This window comes from Camarhynchus parvulus, chromosome 1 (genome assembly GCF_901933205.1).
Source record: "Camarhynchus parvulus chromosome 1, STF_HiC, whole genome shotgun sequence".
Lineage (NCBI taxonomy): Eukaryota > Metazoa > Chordata > Aves > Passeriformes > Thraupidae > Camarhynchus > Camarhynchus parvulus.
This window is the reverse complement of record NC_044571.1, coordinates 12021406-12040705: the sequence shown is the minus strand read 5'-3', so window position 1 is coordinate 12040705 and position 19300 is coordinate 12021406. Positions and strand designations below refer to the sequence as shown.

At 37.8% G+C, this 19300-nt stretch overlaps 1 protein-coding gene across 1 annotated transcript in view; it reads left to right on the top strand.

The window, feature by feature from the left end:
- IL1RAPL1 (interleukin 1 receptor accessory protein like 1) overlaps window positions 1-19300 on the top strand; it is a 683803-nt gene that overhangs the window by 357965 nt on the left and 306538 nt on the right. Inside the window, exon 3 of the mRNA XM_030954108.1 lies at window positions 15738-16017. Coding sequence (XP_030809968.1) covers window positions 15738-16017 — 280 coding nt within the window. The remainder of the gene's footprint in view (window positions 1-15737; window positions 16018-19300) is intronic.

Here is a 19300-nt window from a genome sequence, read left to right as displayed (position 1 = left end):
TTCCCTGCCCCTCTGGGTTACTGCCTCCTTAAAGAATGGATATGCAGTTGCCATTTAAGGAGGCATAAAATCTTACCTTAGATTTTCTTTTTTCTGTCTTGCTGCTACTAGGTTTGTGTGTCATGATCTGATTTTTTCCTAAATAAAAAAATCCTTTAGAAAAGTGTTGGCCTCAATTTCAAAGGTTAGCTGAAAGAAAAAGAGATTTATTTCAAAATTCTACATGTCAGGGTCATTTGTATTAATCAGACTTTTCTGTAAAACTGTAATATTTTTGTTCATGTAGGTTGTTTGCTATGGTTAACCTACCAAAAGAATTAAACCTTTTCCTTGGGTACTTTTTTGTCATTAAAGATCAAGCCTTATTAGAGGGCAGTGCTAATTAAGCTGCTGATGACCAGTGTGAGAACTAAGTTTACTTACACTCCTAACAAAGCAGTGCAGAAAACATTTCTCAACTGGAGACAATTTTGCTCTCAAAGACAATTTTCCCTTGATATTAAGACTGTGTTGAGGCGAAGCTTGATAAATATTATTTTTTACTCTGTTGGCAAACCCAAGTGTGAAATGAGACTCAAGTGTCAAAGGAGAGACACATGTGGCTTCTCCTACTGTTTGGCTAATGTGCTGAGAAATGCCATGTGAGCAGCCAGCCCGAGCTGCTGGAGTGGCACTAATTTATTGCTGTAAAACGGGACAATGAATGGCAGCGTGCAGGAAACCCCGGGGAAGGTGTGTGAAAAAATGAATGAGGGGTTGCTGTAGCTGCTCTGACTGCTTTAAGAGGCTGAGCTCCTCTGGAAAGGGAAAGTAGAAGTTCTGTGTTACTTGGGGATGCCCACACTGACAGTTGTGAGCTTTGCAGCTTTCCAGGCTGGAAGCTGTGCGGTCTCATTAGCACAGAGCTGCTCCCAACCTGACGTACAAAACTTAACAGCTTGTGCACTACTGTGCTAATACTGGGCTGTTTCATGCCCAGTCAATGCAGGCCAGGTACAGTGAGCCAACCTTATCCTGCCTTATAAATATATGTAAGCTATGTATTTGTATACTTTTAAGTATATATATATCTTTTTCTTACTCAAGAGAGGAAAAAAAAAACAACAAGGAAAACCAAAACCAAAAAAAAAAAAATCTAAACCAAATGAAAACCCCCAAAAGACACAAACAAAAAGAGAAGAAAAATGTTTATGTGTATACCTGTTGTTTTGGTTTTCTCTCCTGGTTTCTTAGAGAGTCCTGGTAGGGTATTGTTCTCCTGCTATATCCCTATTTCAGGCAGTTAACCTGGTGTCTAAACACAGATTGAAGACACTAGAATGACCCAAGAACTTTTATCCAGAGGCATAAAGGCTGTAGGAAGTTCAAGCAAAATAAATACCTTGTTTATCACAAGGGAATTGTATTCAGACTAAATTTCTTCCCTACTGCTTCAATTGCTAAGAAATTCAGAAGTCAGTGTTACAATTTTAGGCTTTTCTGTATCTTCTTCTGTCTACCAGAAATTGCAGTCCTCTCCAAAACGAAACAGACCTTAACACATCCTAAAACAGTCAAGCACGTTCATGCATGAACTTTGTGATGGAAAATGTTCTAAATTGATATGTATTATTTACCCCAGAAGGAAAGTATGGGGGGCATAATATGAACTATTACAGGAATTCATTTGTTTGCTATTGTATTCACATGAAAAAACTTGACTGCTGAGGAGGAACATAGCAAAACAAGACTAAACAAGGAGTGATATAAGCACTTCTGTTAATGAAAAGCACATGAAACTTTATCAAATATTTTGTTTTTCATATGTTTTCTCAGCCTGTAAGGATTATCCAGTCGTGGTTCTTTCTCATTTTTTTTGATAAACTCTTTTTTTCTACTTCATTATCCTTAATTTTATTTCTTTTCATTCAGAAGAGGAAAAGATGGAAGTAGTTTCTTTTTTTTTTTTCCTAATAGAAAGAGTTCCTGGTCTTTTTTCTCCGCTCCATCTAGACATAAAACCAGAAATTCATGTTTGTTTGTACAGATGAGGGTATCTATATCTATTTGTCTACTTCAGTCATGTCTCCTTTCTTCTGACATAAATCTGATCCTATATTTGTACATTCCACGTGTTGCCTTCCTACAGTATTAGCAGAGGGTTGTGACACCAGTGACCCTCAAATTGCACAGCTCCAGATTGCACTCAGATTTTAATCTCATTGGCATTTCTTATACCGTGCAAGAAAATTCATCATTAACAATTTAATTGTATATTTAAGTGCGCCTATATGTGTAGAGGAGGACAGTGAAGATTACCACAGAAGGTGAATCAGTTCTAAAATTGAAAAATCCCTGAAGAAGTTTTAAATAATCACAGATCAAAATCTATTTCAGCTCTGTGACCTTATCTTGAAAAATATACAAGAGTTTTCTTTACCTCCGTGCATTAGAGGTAGCAAAAAGACTGTACAGAGATCAAACAGAGTGAAGCATCACTCAATAAAAATGAGTCTCAGAGGAATGTTTGGGTTATAAGGTGCTCTTACAACCATTTCTAATTTCATTGAATTCCTTTGTAAAAATGTTCATTTCTTCAGTGGCTGGAAAGGCGCGGTGTGGGTTTGCAGGCCGGGTTCTTTCAGAAAGGTGCAGAGCAGGATTGTGAGCATGAGTGGGGCATGCAAGCAGGGCACCCCTGTGAGTGTGCAAAGGCCCCAGTGAGTGTGAGTGTGCACAGCTCCCTGCTGTGAGCACCAGTGCACTGCTGCAGTGTGGTGTGAAGGGCACAGTGGCAGCAGAGGAGTGTGTAAGGGTCCCTAGTGACTGTCTGGTGCAGTGATTCAGGGTGTGAGTGCAAGGCACTGCTGCAGTGTGAGTGTGCAAGGACTACTGCAGTGTGAGAGTGTGCATGGCACTGCTGCATGGTGTGAGTAAAGGGCACTGCTGCAGTGTTTGAGTGTGCAAGGACTGCTGCAGCATGTGAGTGTGCAAGGCACTGCTACAGTATGTGAGCATGCAGGGACTGCTGCAGTGTGAGTATGCACGGCACTGCAGCAGGGTGTGAGTGCAGGGCGCTGTTGAAATGTGTGAGTGTGCAAGGCACTGCTGAAGTGTGTGAGTGTGCAAGGCACTGCTGCAGCATGTGAGTGTGCAAGGACTGCTGAAGCATGTGAGTGTGCAAGGAAGGCTGCAGTGTGTGTGTGCAGGGCACCACTGGGAGTGTGCAGGGCACTGTTGTGAGTGTCGGATGCAATGGAGGGGCTGCAATGTCCAGACCTCTGTGTAAGGACTGAGGGAAAAACAAGTGATGTGACTGTCATCATGAGAGGCTGCTCTTGGACAACCAGCCTTAGTGGCATCAAAAATTTCTTGTTTATGGAACCAAGGGATGCCGCCAAATCAAGAGCCCTTGTCTTTATGGGGGATTTAAGCTTGTGGGTGTTAATTGAGACCACCAGAAAACTGGTAGAAACAGGTCCAGGAGATTCCTAAAACAGCTGGATGACAGCTTTTTGGTACAGGACTCAGCGAGCTGACTCAGAGAGATGACTTCTGTGATTTGTCTCTTGTTCCCAGAGAGGCTCTTGGGGGTGAAGTGGTGAATGGTGACCATCTTGGCCACAGCAACTGTGCAGAAATTAAATTTGAAATCTCAGCTGTCTTGTCTGCACCTATCTTGCACCCAATATGGACTAGGCACAGGCTAGCATGGTTGGAAAACCATCATGCTTAAGTAATGTGTGCATAGCAAAGCTGCTATCCCAAAATTTGTTCTTTCCCATTGTGTGCATGAAGCCAATCCCCCAGAGAGTGGAAGTATAATCCCCCACAGAGTGGAAGTGTTTGATTTATTTTCAGTTCTGCACAGAAAGGGGTGCTGGATGGCAAATCCACAAAGCCAGCATCAGGACTATCAATGCTTTTCATTATTTACATATTGTAACAAACCAATTATGTTGCTTTCTATGTATTTAGTATTCTATCTTCTATTGTTTAAAAAATTCCCTTGTATTTTATGCAAATTAGTCTGCTTGTTCAGTCTTCTCTTCCCTAGAGTCAGTGGGTTTCTTGGATTGGTGAGCCAGGAGACAGTGGCCATGAACAACCCCTGCCAGAAGCTCCTGTTATCCACTTGGGGAGTTGAGTTTATGAATTTCTTTCTGCCATTGTCTTCTCTTTGGGACAACCCTTGGTGTCTCTCATTTTCCCACAGGGAGAGCTCCTGGTATCTCATCTTCCCATCTATCCCATCTACCCAGCTTTTGGGTGCTCCACTTCCCATTGGGACAGCTCTAGCTAGGGCAAATTTGAGCCATCCAACCTGATCATGAGTTCCAATGTAACTGTAGGAAAAAGCAATTCCACAATCAAATAAATATTCTTGTGTCTGTTTGTTTAACCAGAATGAAAAATTAGTTTTATAATATATAAAAAAATTGTCTTTCAGTTGAAGATGACATATTTTTCTCATTTAAAATGTTTTCAAAATTTCAGTCAAAAAATATTTCTATGGTGTTCATAGAATCAGGATGCAAAAATGTATTTCAGTATAATAATGTATTTTGTTTGCTTTATCTAATGAGTTTTAATTTTGAATGTATTCTAGAATATAGCATAAGTAGAGAAAAGGAAGTGCTCTGATGTTTTGATTTTTGTCTTTGAAATTCAATGCAGCTAAGCACATCAGTGTGCTTACCTGATCCACAAAGGTACCTGAGGAAGCTTTTATCTGAGTCTTGTGGGATTTGGATTCCTAACTCAATTAAATCCTTTCTATTTTTTTAGATTTGCTTCAACCAAAACATTCATACTAAGCCTTAAAGTAAACTTTGGTGAAAGGTGTAAAGTTTTCTAGCCAAACTCAAATGTTAGTGATTTAAATTTACTTTGCTTAATGAGATTGAGGTAGTGAACTACTGTATTACTCTGGTGAACTCTTTCTCTTTGGTAAGCTGTCTCAAGTGTGGCAAACATGTGGCATGTCGATATGGGAACAGAGAAAATGTCAGAGACAGGAGCAAAGATTTACAAAATTTAATAACTTTCATAAGCTTTAGCTTCTTGACTTAATATGGACCCCAAAAAAAAGGAAGGAAAATACCAGATGCTATAATAATATGGGTTCTTCTAAAACAGAGAAAAAGTGTACAAACAGATTTATAATGACTTTTTGTAATCCTAGAGTGCAGATTTACTATAGTTAATATTTTCTCTTTAAAGTTCAGTTAATATTGTTGTTTCTTGCTAATTCTTTCATGTAGTTCCTTTTGGCTTAAACTACCATGCTTGTATTTGTTAACATCTGCAGTAAAAGAGAATACATCATAAAAGTATCTTAAATTAAAAATTAGTTTCTGTTTAATAAAAAAATATGTCCTTTCTTTAGGCATTTGATGATAAATTATCCCAGTGTTATACATTAATAGAAGGTTTTCTTGTGGTTTTGGGAAATGAGAGTACTTTTTTTCTTGTTCCCAGAGTCTGTTAGTAGTCCCAGAGTCTTTGGTAGCCATTAAATAATGGGGTTTTTGTATAAAAGAGGATCTACAAACTGAGAATTACTACATTTCTTATATTTGGTTAATACATATTTCCTAGTCATTATGGTAGTTGGTGCTGTATTGTGGGCTGGTAGTGAGGTTCAGGGTAATGTCAAGAATTTATTTTTCCTTTCAGTCATTCACACAGAAAATGTTAAAGGGCTCTTGGGACTAAAAAGAAATGCAAAAGAGAAGAAGAATATCCTTCCCAAAAGTTGGATGCTTGTCCACATGTACACAAACCAGAGCACCAGTACCTATTACCAGTGTAATAGATACTGCATTACCAGATTTTTTGAAACTGGTTAATATATGTAATGACAGAACAGAATAGACTGTTACAAGGGCAGTAATTTTTTAAAATGCCACCTGCTGAAGATGCAGCCTCATGGAGGGAGCAGTTTGTGGGGATTTTCCCCCATCTTTAGTCATTATTTGCCCCTGTCTGGTGGCAGCACAATGCTGACCTGTGCTGTGGAGAGTTCCTCTGGTCTCCCAGAGCTATGCTGGTCGTTCCCAAGCCACCAGGCTGCCCTGACAGCCATAGCCAGGTCACAGAGCCACTGCCCTGCCAGACCTCTCTGCCCTGGGCCTCCTTCCCTCCTCCCAGACTCAGCCTTTCAGTCCAGCTCTGCTCCACTGACCTGCCCCAAAACATCCATGGGAAGAAGACATTATTCTCTCTTCAACTGTTTAAATGTTTCTGGACTCTCAAAACTACTGATGATTACTAAAGCCTTGCTTCGCAAGTTCCTAATGGCACCATACATTTGTATTAACATATTGATATAAATATTGACATCATGTCCTTATCATCCATATCAAGAACACTACAATTACTAGGTCAATTATTTTCGCATGCACACACAGAGTAACTAAAATTGAAACAGTGATATATGCTACAGATTATTAAAAAATTCTTCCCAGCTTTGTGGAAAATAAATTACTTTGTCATATTGAGTAAAGAAAAATAAAAACTTCCTAGAACTTCTTTGTGCTCTCCAATGCTATACTGCATTCTAGCTTCTATTTAATTGCAGTTCTAAACACAAATAGCTGTCTGACGCATATATGGCTTTAAATAAATCCATATCTGCAGTTTTTGTCTAGCAGGATTCTCGTAGGCAAGAAACAGCCATCAAAACCACTGTGAGTTTTATGCAGTTGACATATTCTTTCACAAAGAATATTTATATTTTAAATCCTAGACCCCAGTTTCCATATATTAAATTTCTCCCAGTATTTAAGGAGTTAAATTAATGTAGAACAGAATAATAAACAGAAATATGTAATTTTTAAAAATATGCATATTCCTTGTAACATCATGGCCTATTTATACTAATGATTACATGGTTAGGGCTTTTAATCTTTGAAATTTTAAAGTAACAATGATACTTTTATTCAAAGTCCATTTGAAATAAAGTGTTTCTTTGGGTTTTCGCTCTTTCTGAAGCTCTCACTGCAATCCTTTCCATTTCTGCACAATATTAGTCACCTAGTCATGATAATGCAGTTTAAGAAATTTCCACTAGATAAGTCACAGCAACAAGGTAATTGTACTCTCCTATGCACATGTTGTCATTTGATTAATTTTAATCCTCTTGTTTTATGAACTAATCTGCTGATTTTTCTTATGTTTACTGCAAGTGGACAGCTCTCATATATTTAGTTATCACAGTTCAGCTGATATTCAGCAACTTTGTGATTTAAGTAGTTGAGTTCTTTGTGGAAATACTTGAGGTATACAGTGCAGCTGCTGTTACTCGAGTGCTACTGAAATTCCAACATGAAAAAATCCTTGATCTTCCTCGTAATCTCCAAAATGAAGCTACTGGCGAACAGAATGTATTTTCAGAAGCAGTTTCAATAATTGAGAGATTACGGAAAAGATGAAATAATTTGCCATCTGCTATGCAACATGATACCCCAGTATAGCCCAGAGATTCTTTTCTCTGTGAAATCTCCTTCCTAAAGGGAAAAAACCCTGCCCTTACTTGTGCTTGTTCAATTTTTAGAAATAAGTTCAACCTCTCCCCAGTTCTCTTCAGGCTGAGTTACTATTTTGTTTCAGTCACTTTGTTTAGTCATTCCAGAGGGAGTTTTAAGACCAGCATGTACCAGACTTGACTTCATATACTCATGTTGAGATTCTATATCTAGACATGTATATGTAATATATATATAAGATTACATAAAGAATTTTACATTATATAGAAATTGTGTGATAGTGAGACTGGGTGGAAGCTGTCTTTCAAAATAAATCAGTCTAGCAGGACAGTATGTTTGGGAAGCAGGGAGGAAAGAAACTTGAACTCTTAAAGTTCAAAAAGGACTGCAGATAATCTGGTATAGCCACATAAGGATTTGCTGCTAACAACACCAAAATTGTGGGTTTGATCCCAATATGGGCCATTTACTTAAGAGCCAAACTCGATTATCCTTGTGGGTGCCTTCCATCTCAGAATATTCTGTGATTCTGTGAAACAGAGGATGTAGAACCACCCTCAAATAAAGTTTTATAGTAAGTATAACAAAGAACCAATTCATTTCAGATGGGCACAGAAATTAATGCAGTTTAATATCAGGCTTTGGAAATTAATCTAGTAAACAAACTTGTGTTTTGTGTCTGTTGATTAAATTATGCCTCCATCCCTATCCTGTAACTGTAAATGTACAGACAGTCCCTGAGCTGGAAATGAATAATTGAAAGAAGGTAGCAGAGAGAGAAAATAGATTAAGAATCTGTGCACCAGGTCTGGGCAAGATGGAGTTTTGTTTATTCACAGCAGCCCTTATGGCACTATGGTTTGGATTTGTGACTAAAAAGGTGTCAGTAACACACCGGTGTTTTGGCTGTTGCTGAGCAGTGCTTGCACCACAAGAATTCTCTTTTTCCCATTCTACTCCCCAAGGGTGGGGGACAAGGGATTGAGAGGGGACACTGCTGGGACAACTCACCCAAACTGGCCAAAGGGATATTCTATGCCAAACAACATCATGATCAGAAATAAATTTGTGAGGTTTTGGCTTTTGAGGTAGCCGTTGTTCAGACACCAGCTGAGCACTGGTCTGCTTGTGGGAGATGATGAGGCAGTGCTTATACATCACTTGTGGGTTTTTTCTATTTGCTTATTAAACTACTTTTATCTTGACCAATGACTTTTCTTTTTCTTTTCCTATTCTTTCCCCTGTTCTGTTTGTTGCATGTGTGGCTTAGTAATTGAGAAGCTATGTGGGTTCTTGCTGCTGGCCTGGGGTCAATCCAGCAGAACCTGATCAGTCCAGTCCAGAGAGGACACCTTTAAAGTGTGTGTTTACAGGGCTTCCTAGTTTATATTACATGGTAAAACAGAATAGGAGGGTTGGAAAGATCCAAAAGGGGCTGAATAAGCAACTGGGAAAATCTCTTGGTTTAGAGTAGGAATTTAGGAAGTGCAGCATGTGCTCCTGCATTGGTCTGTCTTGAACAGGTTTCTTTGTTTCTTAAAATAGCTTTTGTGATTTAACATTTTCTACAAAATACTTGTGGTAATTAAAGAAATAGTAATAATTCAGACAAAAATTCTATTTAATTTGGCTTGGATTAGGTAAGAGAGAGAATGACATAAAAAAAAACCTTCCCATCAGATTGACGTAAAGCTATTTTCATGCTTATTATGTCTCTAAGTAGCCCAGTACGTAGGCATATATACCCTGTCTCTTGTTAGTGCAGTATTCTGAAGCTGAAAAGCAGTATTTTTAATTAATTTATGGCAAGACATAGATTTTTTTTTCATTATTCCTCTTCCTATGAGCTAATGCATTTGCCAAAATTCCTCAACCACCACATCTACTCCTTTCACAACTTGTCTGGGGTTGGGAAAAGTGCAATTTTTAGGAACTAACTTCTTTAATAGATGATGATATCCAAAATCATTTTTCTGTTTCCCTGAAATGTCATTCAACATCTTTTCCATTACTGGCACCCTCTCCTGACAGCCACTACACAGTTTTAGACTGAGAACAAAATATTTGCTTTTATCCTAAACCATAATTTTACATGAGTTTTCAAGAGAATGAAAAATGCCTTTTCAAAATGAAAATGCTGTATCCACCAGAAGTGCAGTATAGCAATATGTAAAACTGTAATAGCAGTCAGTGCAAAAAGAAATTTAATTGCATATAAAATACCTCATAAGGTCATTTGATAACATTACTGTTATTTTTTTTTCATTTTCCCAATTTCATACTGGTTGTACTTTGAAAAAACAAAATCTAAGGAGTCTAAGAATAGAACTGACCATGTTCTCTCTCATCTCCATAATGTGTTGTTTCTAAGCTCTGCTTCTTCATTCCTGTCAGAGCTTATTTTTGTATCAAATAAAAGCATACGCAAACCAAAAATAGACAATCTTTGCATGTCTTCATAATGAGAACCCACACCAGAATACCATGTGTTATGTTGGATAGAGTTAATTGGCTCAGGCACTGTAATGAGTGTGCTGTAAACGATAAAATCTTAATTTTTACTTTTTTATTTTAATGCTAGCTAGTCTAAGCAAAAAACAGAAAGTGACAAGGATGATAAAGAGTAAAGTAATCCAGAACTGACTGTGATTTTGATGGTAAAATAGTGTTGTGGAAATTGTTTTAAAGAAAGTAATCCTGAGTCTTATGCATCACTCAATGAACTTTTAAAATGCTGTTTTATGAGCAGCCAATTAAGGAAAGCCTGCTTTCTTGACCTTGCTATTTGCCACCCTACCCAAAAATCTTACACCACGTATACAGCATCCTTTGATTTCTCTACCCATCATATTTACTCTCCCTACATACTTATAAATAAGATGCCATCTTATTTCTGGATCCCTTAGTGCCCTCCTCGACAATTTTTCAGCTTTAGGATCAAGACCTGGTGTTTTCTCCTTTACATGCCCACTTTTCAGAATTTTTTGTGATTTATGATATCACTTGGTCAGGTTTGCACATGCCTTATTAAGAAACCCCAAAGTAGCTGACAAATAAATAGAAGGGACAGTGATATTGCATAATGCTTTGCATATAAAATTCAGAGCAGAATTACAAACACAGGTGAGCAGGAAAAAGAAAATCTGTTGCTAATTTTTATTTTATTAAATATCATTATGTGAAAAACAATTAGGATAATTTGCTATTTCTTTTACAAATGTTTTAGGAGAACTACTTTTAACCGTCAGACCTATTTTCTATCTGGAAATCAGATTTTAACCAATGTGTTGAAAAAGTGAAGACCTTTTGTAGCCCTGAAACCTATATATTTAATTGAAGGTTTAAAATGAGATCAGGCTGTAGCAGCAGACCCAGGAGTTGTTAACTTTATACTTTTGTGCTTTTCAGCACTGAATTTTACCTTGAAAGTGATACATATGATACCAAAAATTAAGGGGAAGGCCTTCTTAGTAATGTTAGATATTCTGTGTGTTGGTTCCTATCCAGCAGATACAGCCTGCAAGACACTTGTGTATTGAGCAGAACGATCTCATTATTAGGAAAGTGATGCAGTGTGGTTTATTTCATACCCTGAAATCACTCAAGGAAATAACTGAGTGGATTATACTTATCCTGGACTCTGTATTGTGCTATTGTGTGTAGCAATAACAGGCAGCATATTAAAATAGAGATTAGGGACCACAACCATTCTTTTGAAGGCAGTTCTGAAATTTCAAAGCTGTTGAATTATTCAAGTATATTTCAATTTATAAAACATGATTGCTTGATGGTGTGACAGTATAAATAAAAACATTGGAAAGTATGAAGTCATCTTTTTCCCCATAGTTGTTTTGAACCACGGTAATTGAAGGTGTTGATTTTGTGTCAGTAGCAGCCATAATTAAGAGAAGAAACATTAGACAATTTATTTGGTCAATGCCCTACTTTTGCACAAACAAAAAAGAAAAAATCCAGTCAAGGTAGAAATGGACACAGTTACAATATGAAACTGACTAGATATATTCAATATATTTAGTAATAAAACATCTGAATTAATATTAAACCTTTATTGTTTTCTGTCCCTATTTTCAAAGCCAGTAGCACACATTTAACATGTAAATATGTAACATTTTTCAGGTAGCAATGTCAATATAAAAATCAAAAGAATTCTCGGAATATATGTTTGGGTCTTTTAAAATGTATCTTTATGTTCCTCAAGGAATCTAGAAATTGGGTTTTTAATTAGTTTTTAATACATCCAAGTTTTTTTAGACTGAAAAAAGTATGCGTGCTCTACACAACACATGCAGAAAGTGCTGGTTATGGTGCATGCATGCTATCATCATCTGAATGTTCACAGTATTATTTTTAAGGACATGGCAGTCTGTTTTCCTTTTCATTATGAGGTTTTAAGCTTCTGTTTATGTTTCTCAGTTATGGAACTGGGAGCATTTTATGCAGAGATCGACAGTTATCTCCTGAAATATCAGTTATCAGAAAATATCACAGTGCGTCTTATGGTGGGAATGATGATTTTCTATTATATCTGACAAAATTGAATTAGCACCTTCACGTAGATTAGCACATTGGCTGAGTGTGAGGATTTTCCTGGAAGATTTTTAAGGCATTAAGCCTTCCAGCTGTAATAAGGTTAACACAGTTCTAAGTGACTTGAATGTCAGTGTTGGCAGTTTAAGAGGTATAATATTTCTGAAAGCAGGAAGAGAAACACTCTCATGTTCACTTCATTCAAAGACCACTTTGAGAAGAGGACATATGTTTCTTTAAGTTTATCACTTAGTGTAGCTGTAATAAAGCACAGAATTACAGAATGATTGAGGTTGGAGACACCTCTGTAGGTCATACAGTCCAACCAGAAATGGTTTTTCAGCACCACGTCTCTCTGGCTTCTAAATATCTCCAAGAATGGAGAGTTCAAAACCTCCTGTGTGAATTTTCAGTAAACCTTACAGAAAAAAAAGTGTTTCCTGGTGTTCAGAAAGAGCCTGCTGTGTTTCACTATGTGCCCATTGCCTCTTGTCCTATTACTGGGCACCAGTGGAAAAAGCTTGGCTCTGTGCACCTTCCCTTCAGGTTTTTGTATTCATTACTAAGATCCTCCCTAAGCCTTCTCCAAGCAGAACAGTCTCAGCTCTCAGGCTGTGCTTACAGCAGGGATGCTACAGTCCCTTAATCAGCTTTGTGGGTCTTTGTTGGACATTGCAGTCTGTACATATCATTTGTATTCAGGAGCCCAGAGCTGGACACAGCACTCCAGGTGCGGGCTCATTAGTTCTGAATACAAAACACAGCACTTGTAACAGCTGCTAAAAAGAAATTAACTCTTTCCCAGCTGAATCCAGGACAAGTAGACATTCTCTTAAAATATCTGGTGGGACATTTTGATGTGGTTTGTGCCAAAAGATGAACAGATAGTTCTGTGAATATATAGATAATTCAGATGATCCCTAGAAGGCTTTTCTAGAATCATAGAATATGCTGAGTTAGAAGGCACCTACCAGATCATGGAGTCCAACTCCTGGCCCTGCACAGGACACCCCAAGAATCACACCATGTGCCTGAGAGCATTGTCCAAACACTTTTTGAACTCTGTCATGCTTGGTGCTGTAACCACTTTTCTGGGGAGCCTGTTCCAGTGCCCAACTACTGGCTGAAAAGCAATTTCCCAATATCCAGCCTAAACCTCCGCTGACACAGCTTCATGCCATTGTCTCAAGTCCTGTCATGGGTCATGAGAGTGAATAAATTGGGACCTGCCCTTCTGTTTCCCTTTATGAGGATGTTGAAGTCCCCAGTGAAGTCTCCCTTTGGTCTTCTCCAAGCTAAGCAAGACAAGTGACCTCATAAAGTCTCCCCTCCAGTCCTGTCACCATCCTCATGGTCCTCCTTTGGATATTCTCTAACAGCTTAATGTCTTTTCTGTATTGTGGCACCCAAAACTGCCCCCAGCACTCGAGGTGAGGCCCCCCCAGAGCAGAGCAGGACAATCCCCTCCTTGCCCGGCTGGCCATGCTGTCCCTGATGGCCCCAGGACAGGGATGTCCCTCCTGGCTGGCAGGGCGCTGCCGGCTCAGGCTCATCTTGCCACCAACCAGGACCCCCAGGTCCCTCATGAGAAATATCATGCTGAAACAAAGCCAGTGGCATCTACCCTGCATATTTATTCCTTCCTCCAACACAAAGAGCTTGAGTCGGTGTTATTCAGCAATATATTCTCATTGATTCTGCAAGTTAAAGGAACTGGGAACAATTAGAACTGAATATCCTGGGAGAGAAGACATAACTTACAAACTAATAATGTAAACCATCCTGCACTAGCTAAATTAAGCAGTGAAAAGCGAGATTACAATCTGATGATAAAGTATAATGAAGAAGTTATTACCTGGTAACTTATATAATGAAATTAGCACTGCTTAGAGCTGGCTGTTAATTCATTTTTGGCAGTGGGACTTAGAAGCAGAGAGAAATCAAAATCAGGTGAGAGAGAATGCTCTTTCAGAGAGGTAAAAATGAAATGATAAAAGATGTAATTGAATCCTGGACTACATGAAAGTTAGTTTCTTTGGTCCTAAGGGGAAAGCAATAGTGTAGCTTTGTTTCCATTCACTTCAATTTATGCATGAGTACAAGTCTTATTAGGGCCTTGTAACAACACTTACTAATCTTTAGGAACTTTTGTGTAGGAAAATTGGACCAGGGACATATTATTTTCCCTTCCTGGTCGTAAAAGTTAATGCAGGAGGAGATGCTCCAAAGATATATGAAATATCTGGTCAAAGATATATTAAATATCTGTTCACAATGCAAATTCACTCTAATTTTTCACTCACTCAATTCACTCACTTTTGCACCAACTTTCTATGTTGGATCAACTTAGGGTATTGCTTACACAGGGATGTGTGAAAATGTCTGAGTCTTTCTTATTTTGCAATATATAATAAGTACTGTGGCATTACCTAAATATAGGACTCAAAAAATCACTATATAGTATATTTTTCTCCCAAGTAGCAGATCAGAATATTGTCTAAGTTTAAAGTGCAAATACTGCTTTACCTTGCACAGTAGCTGGAATTCTCTGTTAAAGTCAGAACAATTCTAGGATGAAAATAGAGCTTTTCAAAAGTAGATTTTCTAAGATGGCTATCTAGCTATCTGAGCTCTTTCAAAGTTAATAAAGTGTCAAATTCAAAGACAAAATATTTATATGAGATGTAGTATTGAGAAGAAATAAATTGTCCTTTGGATGTACTGATTGCTTTCTACTGACTGGATTGGGGCCTAGTTAACTAGCTGAGACTGGACACTGAGTTTTTTAGTGTATGAACCCAATGGTGAATTTTCATGGTTGGAATTGCTTTAAAAAATTACAAATTTTTGTTAAGGAAGGCATCGTAGAAAATAGCTCTTTTCCTTTTATTGTTTTGGTATTCTTAACTAAAAATACAGGGGACGAGGGTGTGAGTTTGGTGGTTTTTTGGCCTTGGGGTTTAGTTATGTTACTGGGGTTTGGCATGTCAAATAAATTTAGTTTTCCTTTCTGATGAGCAGTTATTGTGGGACAGTATTGGTAAGGGATGATGTTATTCAACAGGAAAAAAAAGAAAATATTAATATTAATATTAATAATTTGTAATGTAGTTCTGGAAAGTCAGGAATTCCAACTAAGATCTGTCAAACATGTTTTTGAATAATCTATTTATATTATTGATAGTAATTTTCCTAGAAGTAACTTTTTGTGCATCTGGTCTTATTGTAAAGACTGTTTCTTCTCTTCCTCCTTCAAATCTATCCCAAACTTTCACACTATTTGGTTCAGACCACAGCTCCTTGTCCTAATATCTTCTGAGACTTTCATTTACATGGTAACACTGAAGATATTTGAGTGATGCAATTTAGATGGTGACACACTATGAACTACACGCCCTCTGTGTTGCACTAATTTCACTTCAGCATTTTATAACTGGTCATGCTGGAGTTCCACAAAAGATAAAAGGGCAATTTCTCAGTTACTGCTCAGAGATTATCAACATTTAGCAATATATGTTCTAATGGCTCTGTCCACTATAGACAAGTACAAGACATAAATATCATGAGAATGCAGTTAATTTTTCAGGGATAAAAAGCATACTGCTAGTCCCTCAATGGTCTTTTTTTCAAATACGATACTTTCCCACAATAAAGACTGCTGTGTGAATAGTACTGTCCAAAGCCTTTGACAATCTCTTGTCATTTTCTCTTCTCTTGTAGCTGATGGATGCACTGACTGGTCTGTGGATTACAAGAAATATCAAGTTCTAGTGGGAGAACCTGTTCGTATAAAATGTGCACTCTTTTATGGATATATTAGAGCTAATTACTCCCTAGCCCAAAGTGCTGGACTTAGTTTGATGTGGTACAAAAGCTCTGGACCTGGAGATTTTGAGGAACCTATAGCTTTTGATGGAACCAGAATGAGCAAAGAAGAAGACTCCATTTGGTTCAGACCAACAGTGGTACAAGACAGCGGTCTCTATGCATGTGTTATAAGGTACTATATTTTAATATACTGCATTTTAATTGACCAAACATGAAACAAGGCTCTTAATAGTGAGACTTTAATGCCAAAGAAAATTTTTCTGACTGTCTTTTATTTTCTTCCCCTCCTGGCATTCCCCTCCCTGAAGGTTTTTATGCCTGACTGGAAATTGCTATTGAATTTCTTGAACATATTAAACTTGATATTGTATAAATTTAGTCATTTATAACAAAATCTAAAATTTATAAGGCGGTTTGCGTTGGATGAATAACTCATCTGTTCCTTTCTCTGATTCTGGTTTTACTCTTGGAATCACTATCCCAGAGTAAAAAAAAATTCTTTTTTTTTACATTCAGATTTAATTTTATGTAGATTTCATTAAGTGATTTAACTGAAATTATTTTTCTTCTGTAAAAAAAAAAAATTGCTATTTGATGTAGAGTAGTTGCATCGGAAAAAATGGTGAAATTTCAGCATTTTTGCATACATCCTTTAGAATTATATCTGGCTTAACCTGATAATAGAGGCTGGATGCCAGATGTCTTCCAAAAAATTTAACATTCTGAGTCATCAATTTTTATCACCAGAAACTGGACTGGATTCTGCTTCTGCTTTCTGCAACAGGTTTCAGCTTCTTTTTGCATCTTTAATATGGTTTATTTTTCCAGCCCTTTACAGTATTCCTCTCTATCTGGATAACTATAAACGTGGTCTTGCTACTAATACATGATAGAAAGAGTCAAAAAGCAAAATGCAGAGCAACTGAGTGCCTAGAAAAGGAATGCACAATGCAGCTAGTACAGTGATGCAAGGAAAAATGTGGAAATTGTTTTATCAGCAACTGGAAAGGTTTAATGACTGCCTTTTTTTTTAATGGGTTTTTTTGGTTGTTTGATTTTGGGTTTTTGTCTTGGATAGAGGGAGGAGGAGCACAGATTGCTGTCTGGCTTGTGTGTGCTGAAGGAGATTTTTACTAAATAATGTGTTTATAAAAACATTATTCTATGATCTCTTTATATAATCTGTGAGATATTTCACATCACATTGTTTGTCCAATAGCATACGCAACATGGTTTTTCTGATGATGATAGTTCTCTTTAAAACAAAACCCCAAAAACCTACAAATTAAGCTCCTTTGGGAGAATTTTTAGTTATATTTGGATTAATATTTTCTGATAAGTGTGTAACAGTAGCCATGAAAATTAAAACAGTTTTGTCAATTATTCTATACTGTCATTTAAAATACCATAATTAATTTCTTCTGTTTACATAAAGAAAACCTTAATTATCTGATGTTGCAGTTTACAGCAAGTATAGATAAATGCTGAATTTAGCTACTCAGACATACTTTATGTTTATCATCTCAACCTGTATTTGTGGCTTTTTTTACATGGATTTTTATTTAATCCAGAGGTAGGACCGTGTAATCTGCTTTAAACTACTGTTTTGATTTGCTACCAGTCAGAAATTAGACCTACAAATAAACCACTCCTCTTCCAACCACCCCCTTTTTCAGGAGAGGGGCAAAGGCAGAGACTATGGGTTGAGATGACAGTTTGCTGAAAGCAAACAGCAGTGGAGTAAGAGATGCACAGTAATAGCAGCAATATTAATAACAAATAAAGAGGTGCTTGCCTTGGTTTGAAAAGACAGGTGTCTGCTAAGAAAGGCAGGAGCCTTCCTTGGAATGAAAAATGTAAACCGCCTCCCTCTGAATTATTATAGTTTTGAAATTAAGGGGCTCTCAGGCAAAGATATGGGAGTAGAAATAACAGTTCTTTGTTACGGAAAAAAAAGATAAAACTAAATATAAAGTAATACAAAACAACACCGACAGAGTCAGAATACAACCTGACACCCTGTTGGTCAGGGTATTGGTAGCAGTCCAATTGAAATGGTGGCTGCAGTCCTCTTGCAGTGCCAGGTGTGGTTCTGTTGAGGCAGTGATCCTGTACAAGGGTGTAGTTTTCCTCTGAAGGTCCAGCAGTGGTATAGATGGGCCTGGTCTTCCTCTGGGAATCCAGTGGAAAAGGCTGCCTGTGGTGTTCCAAGTCTCAGATAATATCCAGGTAGGAATGCTTGGCTCTTCCCCCCGGGCAGAGCATCTCACAAAGGGATGATGTAATTTTATCAGTCATGCAGTGAGACTCAGTGGCCCATTTACAGCAGATATCTCACAGAGGGAGGATTGGTTGTGGAAGATATAAAGAAAACTGCCCACCTGCCACTTTTGACCACTCTGCTCTTCTGAGGTGCAGGCTGCATTTGCTGCTGATCAGAAACACATCCCAGAGCCACACCTGAGGTACAAGAAGGGATTGGTGACAGTGGTATAGAGGATGGGGTCAATCCTAGACACCCCCTCTGTCATGAAGAGAGGGATATCACATCACAAGATTGCTTGTCATTTATCATGTATGGACAGTGAATATAGCTGGATAAGCTGCACTAAGAGTTAAAGTAAATATTCAAGTGCAGCTCCCAGAAATTTCATATATATTACATACATCTGGAATAATAGTAAATAATAAGTAGTTTCTGTCAAAAATTCTGCCTTTAGAGTTTCAAAAATAGCTGAATTACTGTTCCTATCAAGAGAACATTTCCTTCATGTATTCTTTTTCTTCCCTGCCGGAAAACATCTATTACAATGTCTCTAGTAGTTGCCCAACATAATATCAGCATAGATGAGTGGAAGTGGAGTTCTGTTAGTTAGGTGTTAGTGAAGATTTATGTGATTGAGAATCATAGAATCATAGTATCATTTGGGTTGGAAAAGATCTCCAAGATCTCAAATGTTGGATCACAGAGTCCAACATTTCAACAAAGAGCTACATATACATCAACTAAAATGTTGCATGAAGTGCCACATCAGTTGTTTCTTCAATGCTTCCAGGGATGGTGACTCCATTTCTATGGGCACTCCATTCCAGTGCCTAACTACCCTTTCAGTGAAGAAATTATTCCTGATGTCCAACCTGAACTTCCCCTGATGCAGCTTGAGGCCATTTCCTCTTGTCCTGTTGCTGGTTGTGACAAACTTTAGTTGCAAGGGAGAAAACGTTGCCTGGGAGAAAAGACCAGCCCCCCACCTGGCTACAACCTCCTTTAGGATAGTTTTAGAGTGATAAGATCTCTCCTGAACCTCCTCTTCTTTTGACTAAACAATCCCAGATCATTCTGCAATTTCTCATATGATTCACTCTCTAGACCTTTCACCAGCTCTACAACCCTTCCCTGGACATGCTCCAGCCACTTAATGCCTTTCTTGCAGTGAGTGGCTCAAAAGTGGACA